We start from the raw sequence: 13,997 nt of genomic DNA on the forward strand, positions 1-13,997 counted from the left end.
AAGTATGTTACATTATAGTATATTATAAGTATATTATATTATGTTATAGGTATGTACCTATATATATATTTATCCGTCGCTCTCGTGCTCGCAAAAACCGGACTGTGATTTTGGGACTGTATTCAGCTAGACCGGTTTTTGGTGAGGTGACACATGCCCACATATGCGTTACAGTCCGACAAGAACGTATGCACATATACACTGGAAGAACAGCACAACACGTATCTGTGACTACACAATTTTAAGTGGTCATACAGGTGCAAAGATATCAACACTAATCACGTGACGCGGTGGTGACTGGGGTTGGCGGTGGGATTTGACAGATGTGTGCGCCTCGGTCGACGGCTGCACACTGCGGTACTTGGGCCCATGAGGCACCCGATACCGAGCTGATGACGTCATCTCGTTCGCTGACGTCACACCTACCCTCCTTTGTTCCTCTATAGCCTGGTGTAGGTCAAAGACCGCGTGTGTGCGTGGCCGAGGCGACCGATAAAGGACTTCAGACAACGTGGTCGTCTGAATTGTCATTTATCCGTCGCTCTCGTGCTCGCAAAAACCGGACTGTGATTTTGGGACTGTATTCAGCTAGACCGGTTTTTGGTGAGGTGACACATGCCCACCACCCCACCGAACCACGAGACGACGGAGCTGTGGCGCGAGCGGGAGAAGTAAACGGACGCCATCCGTTAGCAGAGAATTGCGGTGTGGGCGCCTGAACCCACTCTGGCGGCCACGCTGGGGTTTGATGCAGTCGATATGTACAGGGTGTCCGGAAAGTCCTGACGCCTCTTTTGGACGTCGTCTAACGCGCGCTGTGGTTATTGGACTTTCAACCAATCACCACAGATATGACCCCTCGTTCACCGCTCAGCTAGGGGTCGCGTGAATATGACTTTGCAACCGTTTTCAGTGATAGGTATATGGGCGAAGATGCGCCTTGTCGCTGAGAGCCCGCGCGCGGGGGCCCGGTGCGGCTTGAACGAGGCGCAAGTTGCAGCGCGATGCGGCGTTTCCCGGCGAACAGTTGAGCAGGCAAAGGTGCATTCCTGCTCGGAAATTTCCTAGAAAATATTCTCCCTCAGTTACGACCACGGTATGCCAAAGCTGCGGAGACTGAAGCAGCACTTCAGCGGCAATCGAAGAAAATCTGGGGTCTGATGGACACAAATGTTCCATCGTCTTCGTCAAGGTCATGTAAATGAATGACAGGCTGGTCCACGAGGGGCTCCTGGACACGAGGATCAAGGCGACTTGCCCTAAGAGTCATTTCGCATTTCAACAGCACGGAGCGCCCTCCAACAACGCCGCTGCCGTCCAAACCAAACTGACAGAGGAGCTCGGCGGACCAGATCACCGTGGTGAAATGAGATTAGGCCACCTTATTCTCCCAGCCTTAACCCGCTCGACTAAGGCATGCTACGCGTTTTGCAGAATAAGCTCTAGGCCACCTCTCATCACAGCCTGCAGTCGCTGAAGACTCGTATCTTGACAGCATGGGAGGACAGGAAATACCCTGCATCATCAAAAACCGCAGGAGTTTCCGCCCTTGCGTCGAGGCCGTCATCGGCACAGACAGTGGTTACAATGAATGGGCACTTAGCAGAAGCATGTGGCTTTGTGTTCGTGGTCATTGTTTTGTTCTATTGTTGAGTATCTATGGACCAAAGGCATTTATTTTAAAAATATTGAAAAGCGCCAGGACTTTCCGGACACCCTGTATAATAGTGCAGTTTGCGCGTTGTCCGGTGGTATCGCAGCCCCGCGGCCCGGAGCTACATGGCACCGGCCGTGTCGGAGCTGCGCTGCAGCATGAAACACACTGTGCATAACCCTTTGCCACACAAACGCTACCTTGGCTGAATAAATAGTGGTTGCGTGACCCTGACATTGCGACATGACACAAAGCATGACGCCGCGGCCAAGAGGCGATCCCCTTGCCGTGTCGACGTCATGTTCGGGAAGCCGCAGTAGCGCCACTGTTGTAGGAAATACGCCCGGAGCAACGGCAACGCAGCGCAGCAAAAACACCTAATCGAGAATAAACACTTAATCGAGAACAGTGAACACTCGTAACCCCACCGCATTCTTGGCTAATTATTATAGTACATTCGCGCTGACCCGCGACGAGAGGCGTCCCGCACCCTCATCGTGTCAGGATTAGCGCAGTGGGCCATGCCGGGCTGGCTGTCATGGCGCATGGCGCCGCGGCCAAGAGTTGATCCCCTTGCCGTGTCGACGCCATGGGCTGGACGCGCAGCACATGCTGTAGCTAGCGGGAAGCACCGGCAGCTGCTGGGCCGGCATTGGGTCGGGGAATACGTGCGCGTGTTTGCGCGAGCTGTGACGCACAGCGGGTGGCCGGGTGATCGCCGCGGCATGTACGGCACGCATGTTGGTAGCGGCATGATCGGGCAGGGCAGCCCCGAGCTGTGTTGTACGCGAAACAGGGCCGAAAACGCATAGGGGTCTCAACAGGCCGCACCGGGGGATTGCCGACTCTCGCTGCGGTGCCGATGCCCCTGGCGACGGCCTGTAGCCAAAGCGGGGAGGAGCTGGCGGTTGTGCCCCACTCATGGCACTGGGGCGCCACCTCACGCGCCTTGCGGAAGGCTTCGTCATATTCGCGCCAGGCGAGCCCTAGCCCCGCGCCTGTCAGCTGGCCCACTTGTCTCATATGAGCCATGAGGCCCGCCGCCGCGGCAGGACGCGATTGTATGATAACTCCCGCATAGCGGAGGAACGCGATGCACCACGTGCCAAACGAAGTGATGGCGCGCGGAGCTCGTGAAGCCGGGCGGAGTTGCCCGTCCACCAACTGGAGCGCCTGATTCGTCTCCGCCCGTGTTCCGTCGGCATGGTCCAGCAGTAGGCCGAGGTCAACAAAGCGGCCCTCCACGATTTTTTGGCGGAGGGCGGCCGATACCGTTTCGGTACCATCGCAGACCGCTTGTGCGTTACCGAGCGGACTGCTCTCCGGGGACTCGAGTGGGTCGTACGGCGCTGAACCGGTGGATGCCGGGACGCTGTGGCTGTAGGACGGCGCCGGAGCGGCCGCGGGTCTCGATGCGGCGGAGGCGTCCAGCGCCTCCTGCACCACGTCCTGGATGATGTTCCGAAGCTGTGTCGGGTCGACACAGACCTGAGGCTGACTCTGTGCGGCGGCAGCGGGAACACCACGGCTGCGCCGACCCGAGACACCGACGTTCGACGGCGTTGATGCAGCGGTGGCGGCTCGACCGCGGGATGGGGCCCGCGCCTTCGGCATCTCTCGTTGGCGACATGAAAATGAAAAGAGAACACTCCGTCAGAGCATTGGCGTTTAACCACCATCCGACTGCAATGCACATAGCGGCAGTGACAGGCTAATATCATAGCTCTGGAAACATTCCCACCAGGTTAGCTCAGAGTATCCACAATCTTTATCAAACCTCACAACCAAACCTCAGTTTATCCACAACCTGACTGCGGTGCACATTGCGGTAAGCGATAGTCTAATCCAATTGCTCGGGAAACATGGACCTAATGAGTATGGGTCCTTACACAGAATGCATAGGCGGCGCCACGGGCCACGACGGTGGAGCACACCAGATGCACCTTATGGGGGGAGAACGGCCAGCGCGTTGATAACGTGAGTAAGGGATCGCCACCCTACCGCCGAGGGATGGACGCCATCCGAGCCAATAAACTCCTCCGTCGCTGAAAATGACAAACGCAGACGTCTCATCGGCGGTTGACCGCGCAAAGCGCCGTCGGAAGAGGAGGGTGGCGAGACGCCTCCGCCGCCGGTGCGCAGTCACAGACGCCGAGCCACGCCGGGAGGAAGAACGGGGCGGCACCTGGAACCCGTGAACCTCGGCCCCTGTGGCGCAAAGGCCGAGGACTGGCTCCATGAACCGCTGCATTATCAGCTGCGTGCTGAAACTGACCTGAGCAAGGTCATTCCCACCGATCATCAATAGGATGCGATCTGGCCGGAGCCGGATAGCTCCGCTGGCCCATGAGCGAAACCGATCGTCTGACAACCGACCGCCACTTCTGCCGACCGATTGTACGGCTGCCTGCAGCTCGCAGCGGCGACTGGCCCAAGAGGCGAAGCTATCGCCGAACACCAGGAGCATCGTGCTGGAACAAACGGGTCCGTAGTATTAGCAAAGCGCCCCCAAACACCAGTCGGAATGCTACAAGTACACAATGATCATCGCCCCTGGGGTAACATATGACGTTGTTCTAGTCCCACTCTCCGAGCCGATAAAGGCCCGTTGCAGAGTCGCGCCGACATGGCGGGAGGACAGAGAATTAATTTCTCCCTGCAGGCATAAGTCAGCCCCCTTTGCTGGCGGAAACAATCGCCCTGTCAGAGTCGCGCCCGATTGGCGATAAGACACCAAACTAGTCCCACTCTGCCTGCTGACAACTGTCCATGGCAGAGTCGCGCCCGAGCGGCGAGAGGACATACCATAATAATTAATATCATTGGTCCCACTCTGCGCATCATGTTTTGTCCCACTCTGCTGGCTGAAACAAACGCTCACGTCAGAGTCGCGCCCGATGGGCGATAGGACACAAAACTAGTCCCACTATGCAAGCTGACAACTGTCCATGGCAGAGTCGCGCCCGAGCGGCGAGAGGACATACCATAATATCATTGGTCCCACTCTGCGCATCATGTTTTGTCCCACTCTGCTGGCTGAAACAAACGCTCACGTCAGAGTCGCGCCCGATGGGCGATAGGACACAAAACTAGTCCCACTCTGCCAGCTGACAACTGTCCATGGCAGAGTCGCGCCCGAGCGGCGAGAGGACATACCATAATATCATTGGTCCCACTCTGCGCATCATGTTTTGTCCCACTCTGCTGGCTGAAACAAACGCTCACGTCAGAGTCGCGCCCGATGGGCGATAGCACACCAAACTAGTCCCACTCTGCATGCTGACGACTGTCCATGGCAGAGTCGCGCCCGAGCGGCGAGAGGACATACCATAATATCATTGGTCCCACTCTGCATGCTGACAACCGTCCATGGCAGAGTCGCGCCCGAGTGGCGAGAGGACATATCATATAATATCACTGATTTTACCCTGCGCGGCATGTCGTTTGTCCCACTCTGCTGGCTGAAACAAACGCTCACGTCAGAGTCGCGCCCGAATGGCGATAGGACACCAAACTAATCCCACTCTGCAAGCTGACAAGTGTCCGTGTGCAAGTGTCCATGGCGGAGTCGCGCCCGAGCGGCGAGAGGAATATCATTGGTCCCACCCTGCGTATCATTTAGTGTCACACTCCGCTGACTGAAACAAACGCTGTCAGAGTCGCGCCCAATTTGCGGGAGGACATAAATTAGCAAAAACTAGTCCCACTCTGCATGCTGACAGATGTCCGTGGCAGAGTCGCGCCTAATGGCGGGAAGACATATTAATATACCACCGGTCCCAGATGCGGGCTACAGCAGTCGCCCTGGTGGAGTTGCACTAGAATGGCGGGAGGACGTCATTACACAATCAGGAAAAAACCGCCACGGTAGGAGCCGAACCACTGGCCTTTCGCGCCCCAGACCGAGACTCTAACCACTCGGCTACGGCGGCATTACTATCACCCGCGCCACGGGCCTTGGCAAACAGCTACGCCGAGCGCCCATGCTATCGTCCATGGGCGGACGACGTCACCTATGACGTCAGCTGGAGGCGGAGCATGAACGGCGCAACGCCAATACCGCCCCCCTAGGAATGGGGACAGCCGCAAGGTGACGTCACGCCGACCGGCGAGGCGAAGCCAACCAAAGCACGGGACAAACCAAACACGGGACCTCTGGCTCTCCGCACCGGCCACGTGAGCCGACCCAAGGCGACGAGCGAGAGATAACAACGGTGAGATAACGGCGGCGACGTCAGTGGCGGAACCAGGGGAGGGCAAGGAGGGCATTACCCCGCCCAACCAGCAAAATCATTAGATTACGCGTAAACCTGGCACCGTGCATGTATACAGTGCCTGCTACCATAAATGTAACCAGTGCATGGAAATAACCATTTCATTGTTATTGTTTGCCCCTCCCAAGACACTGAACTGGAGCCGCCAGTGTGTGACGGCAACCCGACGCCTGAACTAAGGCGATGGTCGTTCAGGGGCCTGACATTTCACAATCTCGGGACAGCTCGAGGCGTAGCGTACGGCGACCCGGTGCACTTGAATTAATTAGCTGGGGTTGCACTGGGGAGAAGAGAGCACGCTGACCCGCCTTGCTCCTGCGTAATTGTCCTGCATTGACCGTCCCGCGGACAACGGCTTCCCCTTTCTGCTCCCAGTCTCTATCGTGGGAAAATTCCCTGAAACTATCCAACAGCCGATGGGGCTTATTGCACGCCATGCGCGTGTGCCCTGCAACCCTTACTGGTAAACGGTCCGAAGCTGTAGAAACCGGCTGGTCCTTCGGTGCACCTCGAGGTAAACAGAGGGAACAGATTTGACAGATGTGTGCGCCTCGGTCGACGGCTGCACACTGCGGTACTTGGGCCCATGAGGCACCCGATACCGAGCTGATGACGTCATCTCGTTCGCTGACGTCACACCTACCCTCCTTTGTTCCTCTATAGCCTGGTGTAGGTCAAAGACCGCGTGTGTGCGTGGCCGAGGCGACCGATAAAGGACTTCAGACAACGTGGTCGTCTGAATTGTCATTTATACACATAGGTTCACGTAGATATCGATAGCTTAAATGTCATTTTCACGACAGAATCAAAAAGCCTTGTTATCCCTAAGGCCCTATATAATATACGGTTATCCCAGAGTCCAGCTCGGCCAAACCGAGTTAGCTGAGGTCACAGTAGATATTTTGTTCGGCATGTCCGGCGTTTGTTGCAATTCGTAATTATCCCGTATCTCAGCGCCCAATAGCTTTTCGGTAATATTATTACAGCCGTCAACAGCGCCGCTCCAGCGAGGGACGGCGATGACGCAGCACAAACCGCATCCACATCAATGCATCGGTCCGGATGATAGGGGTTTAGTCAGTTTTCACCTGCTATGACAGGTGTAAAATGTCATACTCACGGTAAGACAGGAGATAAGAGATTACAGTTTCTCGTCTGGCTTTTCCATTACCCAATGTACGAGTGCTTTGTCGTGCAGCCTAGACATGAGAAGAAGTTCGCAACAGGAAAACAATCATGTTCCTATATTTATGTTAAGGTTCTGCTAATGCATAACTAACTAATGCATAACTAATGCATAACTCATGCATAATGCAGGGGTGAGGGACAAATAAGGCACATATAACTTTGACGATTAGGCAAGTAATTTCCGTCACGTTTATGCTGATTGAAAAATTGAGCATACAGGTTTTATCTAATGTTTACGCATATTTTTACCGTCAGTGAAATCCATTGACCAATGAAATCACCATGGTGTAGATCACTGATCAGTTTAACTCGACAGCTTTTATTCTATCAGATTATAACTATGCCGAATGACGCCACACAAATTTGAATGCGCACACACCCCGTTCCCAAGCAAGATTTCGTGAACGATAAGCCACTGAATGGAAAGCCCACTGCATCGGAAAGTCTGCATCTTGGACTGCATTGTGGGGTCCATGTGTACCGTCACACAGTCGTGTTTCGCTCTTCAACCGACTTGCTACCTTCGCTGCCGCTGCCTTCGTCTCGACACCAACCACGTTTGTAAGTCACACTTTGTTGCACCTCACCACTACCAACACAACACAAGACAACACCCACTTACGCTCATACAACACCACCACTACCCAACACCACCCCCTCAACACCCACGCACTCCCACACCCACCTCACTTTCCTACCTCCACCATGTCCCGTAACCCTGCCTCATCCTCCTTCCAATTCTCCTCTACTCCTGTCCCATCCTTTGTCCGCATCCGCCGTATGGACGGCTCTCCCCTTTCCGACCTTTCCCCCTGGGCGGTGGGGGACGCACTCTCGTCGGCGATCGGGCGCTGTCCCCGTGCCCGGCCGCTGCGAGGGGGCGACCTCCTCGTCGCCTGCGAGGCGTCGGAGAAACGAGTTTTGCTCGGTCTCCGGCGAATCGCCGGTGCTGAGGTGAAGGTGTGGGCTCCGCCCCACCTGAACCAAAGCCAGGGCTCCATCTACGCTCCATCCCTCCAGCACCTATCCTTGTCCGAACTGGAGGAGGGCTTCTCCCGGGTGGGCGTTACCGCCGTGTATCGCCCGCCCCGCTCTCCAAAAGTTCTTATCCTAACCTTCTCCACCGCTGAACCTCCCCCCTACATCCTGGCCGCCTACCTATCCTTCCTCGTCCGTGCAGTCCCTCCTAAACCTCTCCACTGCCGGCGGTGCCAGCGCTATGGACACCGCCAGCAGCACTGCCGATCCGACTCCCCCACGTGCTCCAACTGCGCCGAGGCGGGGCACGAATCCTCCCAGTGTCCTGCCGAAGATCCTCTGTGCGCAGGCTGTGGCGGCGCCCACACCGCGAACGACCCATCCTGTCCCCGCTGGATCTCTGAGACCCAGGTCACCCTCCTCATCCGTAGGGGCTGGGACCCCCGCGACGCTCGCGCGTACGTGGATTCCCACCCCTCATCCAATCCTGTTCCTCCCCCTTCGACCTCAGTCAGACCCTCCCACCCTCCTCCGCTGACTGAGGCGGAGTACCCTCATCTCCCTAAGTCCCACTCCTCCTCTGGCCGGTCCCCTGCACCTCCTCCCTCTCACTACCGCCCAACCCCTCCCCCCCGACCGGCCAGCGTGCAGAGCGGTGCTGCCCGCTCCGCGCAGCGGCTCGAGGTGGCCGCCCAGACCCCACCCGGGGTCTCTGACCGGGACCCGCGACGACGCCCGGCCATCCCACCACCGTCTGAGGAACCGACTCCCAGGCCGGGCGCCAGTGTGGGACCCGAACCCGAACCTGTGCCCAAGAACCGACCGCCACCACCACCTCGGTCCTCGGACGAGTCTAACGACTCATCCCAGTCGGCCTCGACCTCAAACTCCACGAGTCCCACCTCGCCACCGAAGACCCGCCGCACACGCCTCCAGTCGGCTCCCTCCGACTTTCACTTCACACTCCGACACAAACAGTAAACACAGTACACAGCAGTAATGCCTCACCACTCCACCACACATAGCACACCCACCCACAACAAAAATATAACACTCTTGCAGTGGAATGTGAGGGGAGTCCCTGAAAATTGGTCCGAACTAAAACAAGCATTAATTTCTTCTTCAAAATCGGTCATTTGTCTTCAAGAGTCTCATTTAAAACCATCTGATCCGTATAATTTCGAAATTGCAACCTATTCTCTCATTCGGAAAGATGCACTTTTTCAACCTCTCAAAAGAAGAGGAGGTGTATGCACATACATTAAAAGTAATATAGCCTTCCGAGAAATCCAAATCACTACAACTTTTGACATCCAAGCATTCGAAATCAGCACCAATCAAAATTTTCTAACCGTTATAAACACTTACGCCCCGCCGGACATTAATTTTTCAGAATTTATCCAAGACTTAGAAACCCTAGTAACCTCTCTGACATCCCCTTTTATTTTATGTGGAGACTTTAACGCCCACCACCCACTATGGGATAGAAGTAGAAGACTTCCGGACTCCAAAGGCAAAATTCTGTTAGAATTCGTAGATAACCTTCAGCTAGTCATCAACAATGACGGCTCCCCTACACTCCCTGCAAGAACCACAACAAACTCTGACACCACACCAGATATCACAGCCACCTCATCAACACTCGCACTTTCAACAACATGGGAAACTTCACCAGACCCTTACTTCAGCGACCACTTACCAATCCATATCACACTAGGACACACTACCACACAACACCGTTCTTACACACGATTTAACCTTAAAAAAGCAGACTGGTATTCCTTTACAAACACTCTAGAAAACGTGATCGAAAGACAACCCACACCCGAACAATTCATTGAAAGTATTACAGAAACAGCAAAACTACACATACCACAAACAAAACCAAACAACAATGCCAAACCAAAATCTGTACCATGGTGGAACTACGATTGCCAACGAGCTATAACGTTCCGGAACACGGCTAGGCACAGATATGAAAAATCCCGCTCAGAAGAAGACTTTATTAATTACAAAAAAGCAAAAGCAAAATGTAGAAAAGTAATCAAACAAGCCAAAAGAACATCTTTCGAAGAGCTCGCAAACTCCTTTAATAGATTCACTCCTCTCTCAAAAATTTGGGGTATACTTAAAGCATTTAAAGGACTGAAAACATCAACACAAAAAGCAACATACATTATTCATAATAACAACACATTAACAAACCCACAAGAAATTTCAGAACAATTTTCAAACTTCTATAAATCAATCTCCTCGAGTATTCCCCCTCCATTACCCTTAATCATCCCAGAAGAAACCACCACCGAAGTTTATAACCTCCCATTTACTTTATACGAATTAGATAACGCCATCAACAGAACCGGAAACTCATGTCCTGGCCCAGATCAAATTCACTATCACCTATTCAAGAACCTGGGACAAACCGCTAAATTAGCTCTCCTCTACTCATTAAACTACGCCTTCTCCTCGCACTCCTATCCTGAAAACTGGTTCCACGCCCATATCATTCCTATAAACAAACCAAACAAAGACCCCACCAAACTAAGTAGCTACCGACCTATCTCCCTTACAAACACCATTCACAAAATTTTTGAACGGATTATTAAAAACAGACTCCTCTATATTATTGAAAAACAAAACCTCATATCCCCAAATCAGTGTGGTTTTCTACCCGGCAGATCAACTTTCGATAATTTAGTCAAAATAACAGCCGATATTAGAAATGCCTTCCACTCCAAACAATATACAGCAGCACTCTTTCTTGACCTAAAAAATGCCTATGATACCCTTAATATCCAGCCTCTCCTTGACTACCTTAAAAACAAAATCAACGGACACCTTCTCCATTATCTTAATACATACCTAACAAAGAGATCCTTCCAAGTTAAATTCCTCAACCATATATCCGATCCCAAAACTCCAACTTCCGGACTCATGCAAGGCTCCGTTCTCAGTCCTCTCCTCTTTATCCTGGCCTTAAACATTACTGTCAAATCCGTTCCTGCCCCATCCAAAATCGCAATATACGCTGACGACATAGCTATCTGGTCCTCACATAAAAGTTCCAACACAGCACTTAGTAACCTAGACCGTGCCCTAAAAACTGTACAGAACAACCTCCGACCTCTTAATCTCTATATATCACCCGACAAAACTCAATGCGTCATATTTGGCAGCAGAAAACCAATTAATCCATTGCCCCTCCAAATTGACAATAGCGATATCGAAATTCGAAACGACGCAAAATTTTTAGGAATCATATTAGATCGAGGTCTCACTTTCAGGTTACACATTGAACAAATTTCAACTAGAGCAAGAAAACGAATCAACATTCTCAAAGCACTCTCTGGTACAGATTTTGGCGGCGACCGAAAAACCCTACTTAACATTTATAAATCCATCATTAGGCCTATCCTCGAGTACGCATCTATCATATTTGAAAATATAGCTAAAACACACTTGCAGAAATTAGACAATATCCAAAACACATGCCTACGAATTATCACATCCGCCTATCGAACCACCTCAACTCAATCCCTCCATATTTACAACAACATTTCAACTCTCACCGATAGACGCACCGAATCTCTACTCAGATACTTCCACAGAATACAAAAAACAAATAATCACCCCTGCATCCCATACATAAAATACAGATCACACCGAAGATACGCAAACAACATACACCAGAAAACATCATACGGCAGCAGAATCACTACACTAACAGACACAGTCAACATAACACTACACTCACCACCACACACGAACACACCGGTGGCGTGGTGGGCCTCAAAAAGCCCGCAAGTTATCCTTCTCATCGACCAACCAAAACATATGTACACCGACATCGAAATTCAGGCACTTCATCACCAAATTATCTCTGAACATCTAGAATACACTTTCTTCTATACTGACGGATCAAAAAACACACAAGAAAACAAAACAGCGGCAGCGGTGGTGAGTCGGTTTAAACAGGAGCAAACCACGGTTCTTAAAACAAGGCTGCCAGGATGGGCGTCCATTTTCTCCGCAGAACTATACGCCATCCTGGCGGCCTATGCCCAAATAAAACTAAAAAATATCTCTAAATCTATGATTCTATCTGACTCCCTTTCGGCTATTACTTCCATTCACGAAAAACATTTAAACAGTCATCCCCTTATCAAAGAAATTATCAAATTACAAAGACAAATCGTAAGCCCCCCAAAATTAGTATGGATCCCCTCTCACACGGGCATTCATCTAAATGAGAAGGCTGACGAACTCGCTAAAGATGCCTTGAATCAAACCAATATTGGCAAAATCCCCTACTCATCTCAAGACTTCCTTTCCCTTCTCAAAAATAAACTAAACATTAAATCACAATTAGAATGGGATAAGTCCAAGTGTTTCCTGAGAAAAATCCAACCTGAAATAGCAATAAAAACTAAAAATCAGAACTCGAAATTACAGGAAAAGTGTTTAGCCCGCCTCCGTCTAGGACATTCATACATCACCCATTCCTACCTCCTTCTTAAATCAGATCCCCCAAACTGCCCAACCTGTAACTCGCAAATCACGGTCAAACATATATTAATTGAATGCCAAAACTACAACCAACAGCGACAAGAGCTTCAAAACTATTGTTTCCGAAACAACCTATCCTTCAACATCACAACCCTTCTAAACGACCAAAATCCAGACATCACAAAGCTCCTCCTTAAATTTATTTTTGATTCAGGCATCTTTAGAAACTTATGATCACTTCTAATTACATGATCTTACCTCCAAGTGAGGTAAGGTATGATATTAAAATTTCCGTTCACCGGTGCGCATTTTCAGCGATGCGCACATTTGTGAATGGGAATTCAACACCTCTCCTCTATGATTTAGAGGAGACAAAAAAAAAAAAAAAAAAAAAAAGAGAAAAAGAGAGAAAAAAAAGGAAAAAAAAAGAAAAAGAAAGAAAAAAAAAGGAAAAGAAAGAGAAAAAAAAGAGAGAGAGAAAAAAAATAATAAAATAAAGGAAAAGAAAGAAAGAAAAAAAAAGAAAAAAAAAGAGGAAAAGAAAGGAAAGAAAGACAAAGTATATGTTCTGAACCTGTATGCATGCCTGTGTATTAACATGTACGTATATGCTATCAAAAAAAAAAAAAAAGTGGCAAAAGAATTAAAAAAAAAAATGAAATGACAAAAAAAAATAAAAAAAATAAAAAAAAATAAATAAAAAAAAATAAAAAAAAACCAAAAAAGAAAAAGAAAGAAAGACAAAAAAATAAAAAAAGAGAAAAAAAGCAGTAAAACAATCAACAGCAGCAGCAAGCAGCAGCCGAGCCGGCCTGGGGGGCGGTGGCAGCACCAACTTCAACTTCGAGACCTGCCGCTCGCCTCCCGGGCCGGCAGAAAAAGCAACAGGGGGCGGGTCGGCCTGGGGGCGGAGGTGACATCAACTCCAACTTCGAGACCTCCGCTCACCTCCCGGGCCGCCCCCCCCCCCCCAACCACGCATCAACAAGAGGAGCCGCAGGCCGGCCGGGGGGGGGGGGGCGGGGGCGGCACCGTGTCCAACCCGGAACTGCCGCTCGCCTCCCGGGCCGGCAGGAAAGCACAAAGGGGGGTGGGCCGGCCTGGGGGCGGAAGTGGCCCCAACTCCAACTTCAAGATCTGCCGCTCGCCTCCCGGGCCGCCCCCCCCCCCCCACCACCACGCATCAACAAAGAGGAGCTGCGGGCCGGCCTGGGGGGCGGGAGCGGCATCGTCTCCAACTTCGAGACCTGCTGCTCGCCTCCCGGGCCGGCAGAAAAGCACGAGGGAGGACGGGTCGGCCTGGGGGCGGGAGTAGCACCAACTCCAACTTCAAGACTGCTGCTCGCCTCCCGGGCCGCCCCCCCCAACGCATCAACAAAAGAGGAGCTGCGAGCCGG

General features: G+C 51.6%; 1 protein-coding gene across 1 annotated transcript; it reads right to left on the bottom strand.

The window, feature by feature from the left end:
• Positions 1–565: 565 nt before the first annotated feature.
• LOC122388314 lies at positions 566–6,674 on the bottom strand. Its single transcript, XM_043379286.1, has 2 exons — positions 6,390–6,674; positions 566–3,282 (listed from the first exon to the last, which is right to left on the bottom strand). The coding sequence occupies exons 1-2, from the start codon at positions 6,514–6,516 to the stop codon at positions 2,273–2,275; spliced, it is 1,137 nt and encodes a 378-aa protein (XP_043235221.1). The 5' UTR covers positions 6,517–6,674; the 3' UTR covers positions 566–2,272.
• Between the last annotated feature and the right edge of the window lie 7,323 nt (positions 6,675–13,997).

The sequence above is a fragment of the Amphibalanus amphitrite genome, unplaced genomic scaffold (assembly GCF_019059575.1).
Source record: "Amphibalanus amphitrite isolate SeventyFive unplaced genomic scaffold, NRLGWU_Aamphi_draft 000317F_arrow, whole genome shotgun sequence".
Classification (NCBI taxonomy): domain Eukaryota; kingdom Metazoa; phylum Arthropoda; class Thecostraca; order Balanomorpha; family Balanidae; genus Amphibalanus; species Amphibalanus amphitrite.

Coding starts and splice junctions, on each gene's coding strand:
- LOC122388314 (XM_043379286.1), bottom strand. CDS start 6,516: ATGGGCCCAAGTACCGCAGTGTGCAGCCGTCGACCGAGGCGCACACAT. Junction 3,283..6,389: donor CAGCTTCGGACCGTTTACCA/GTAAGGGTTGCA, acceptor TTTCATTTTCAT/GTCGCCAACGAGAGATGCCG.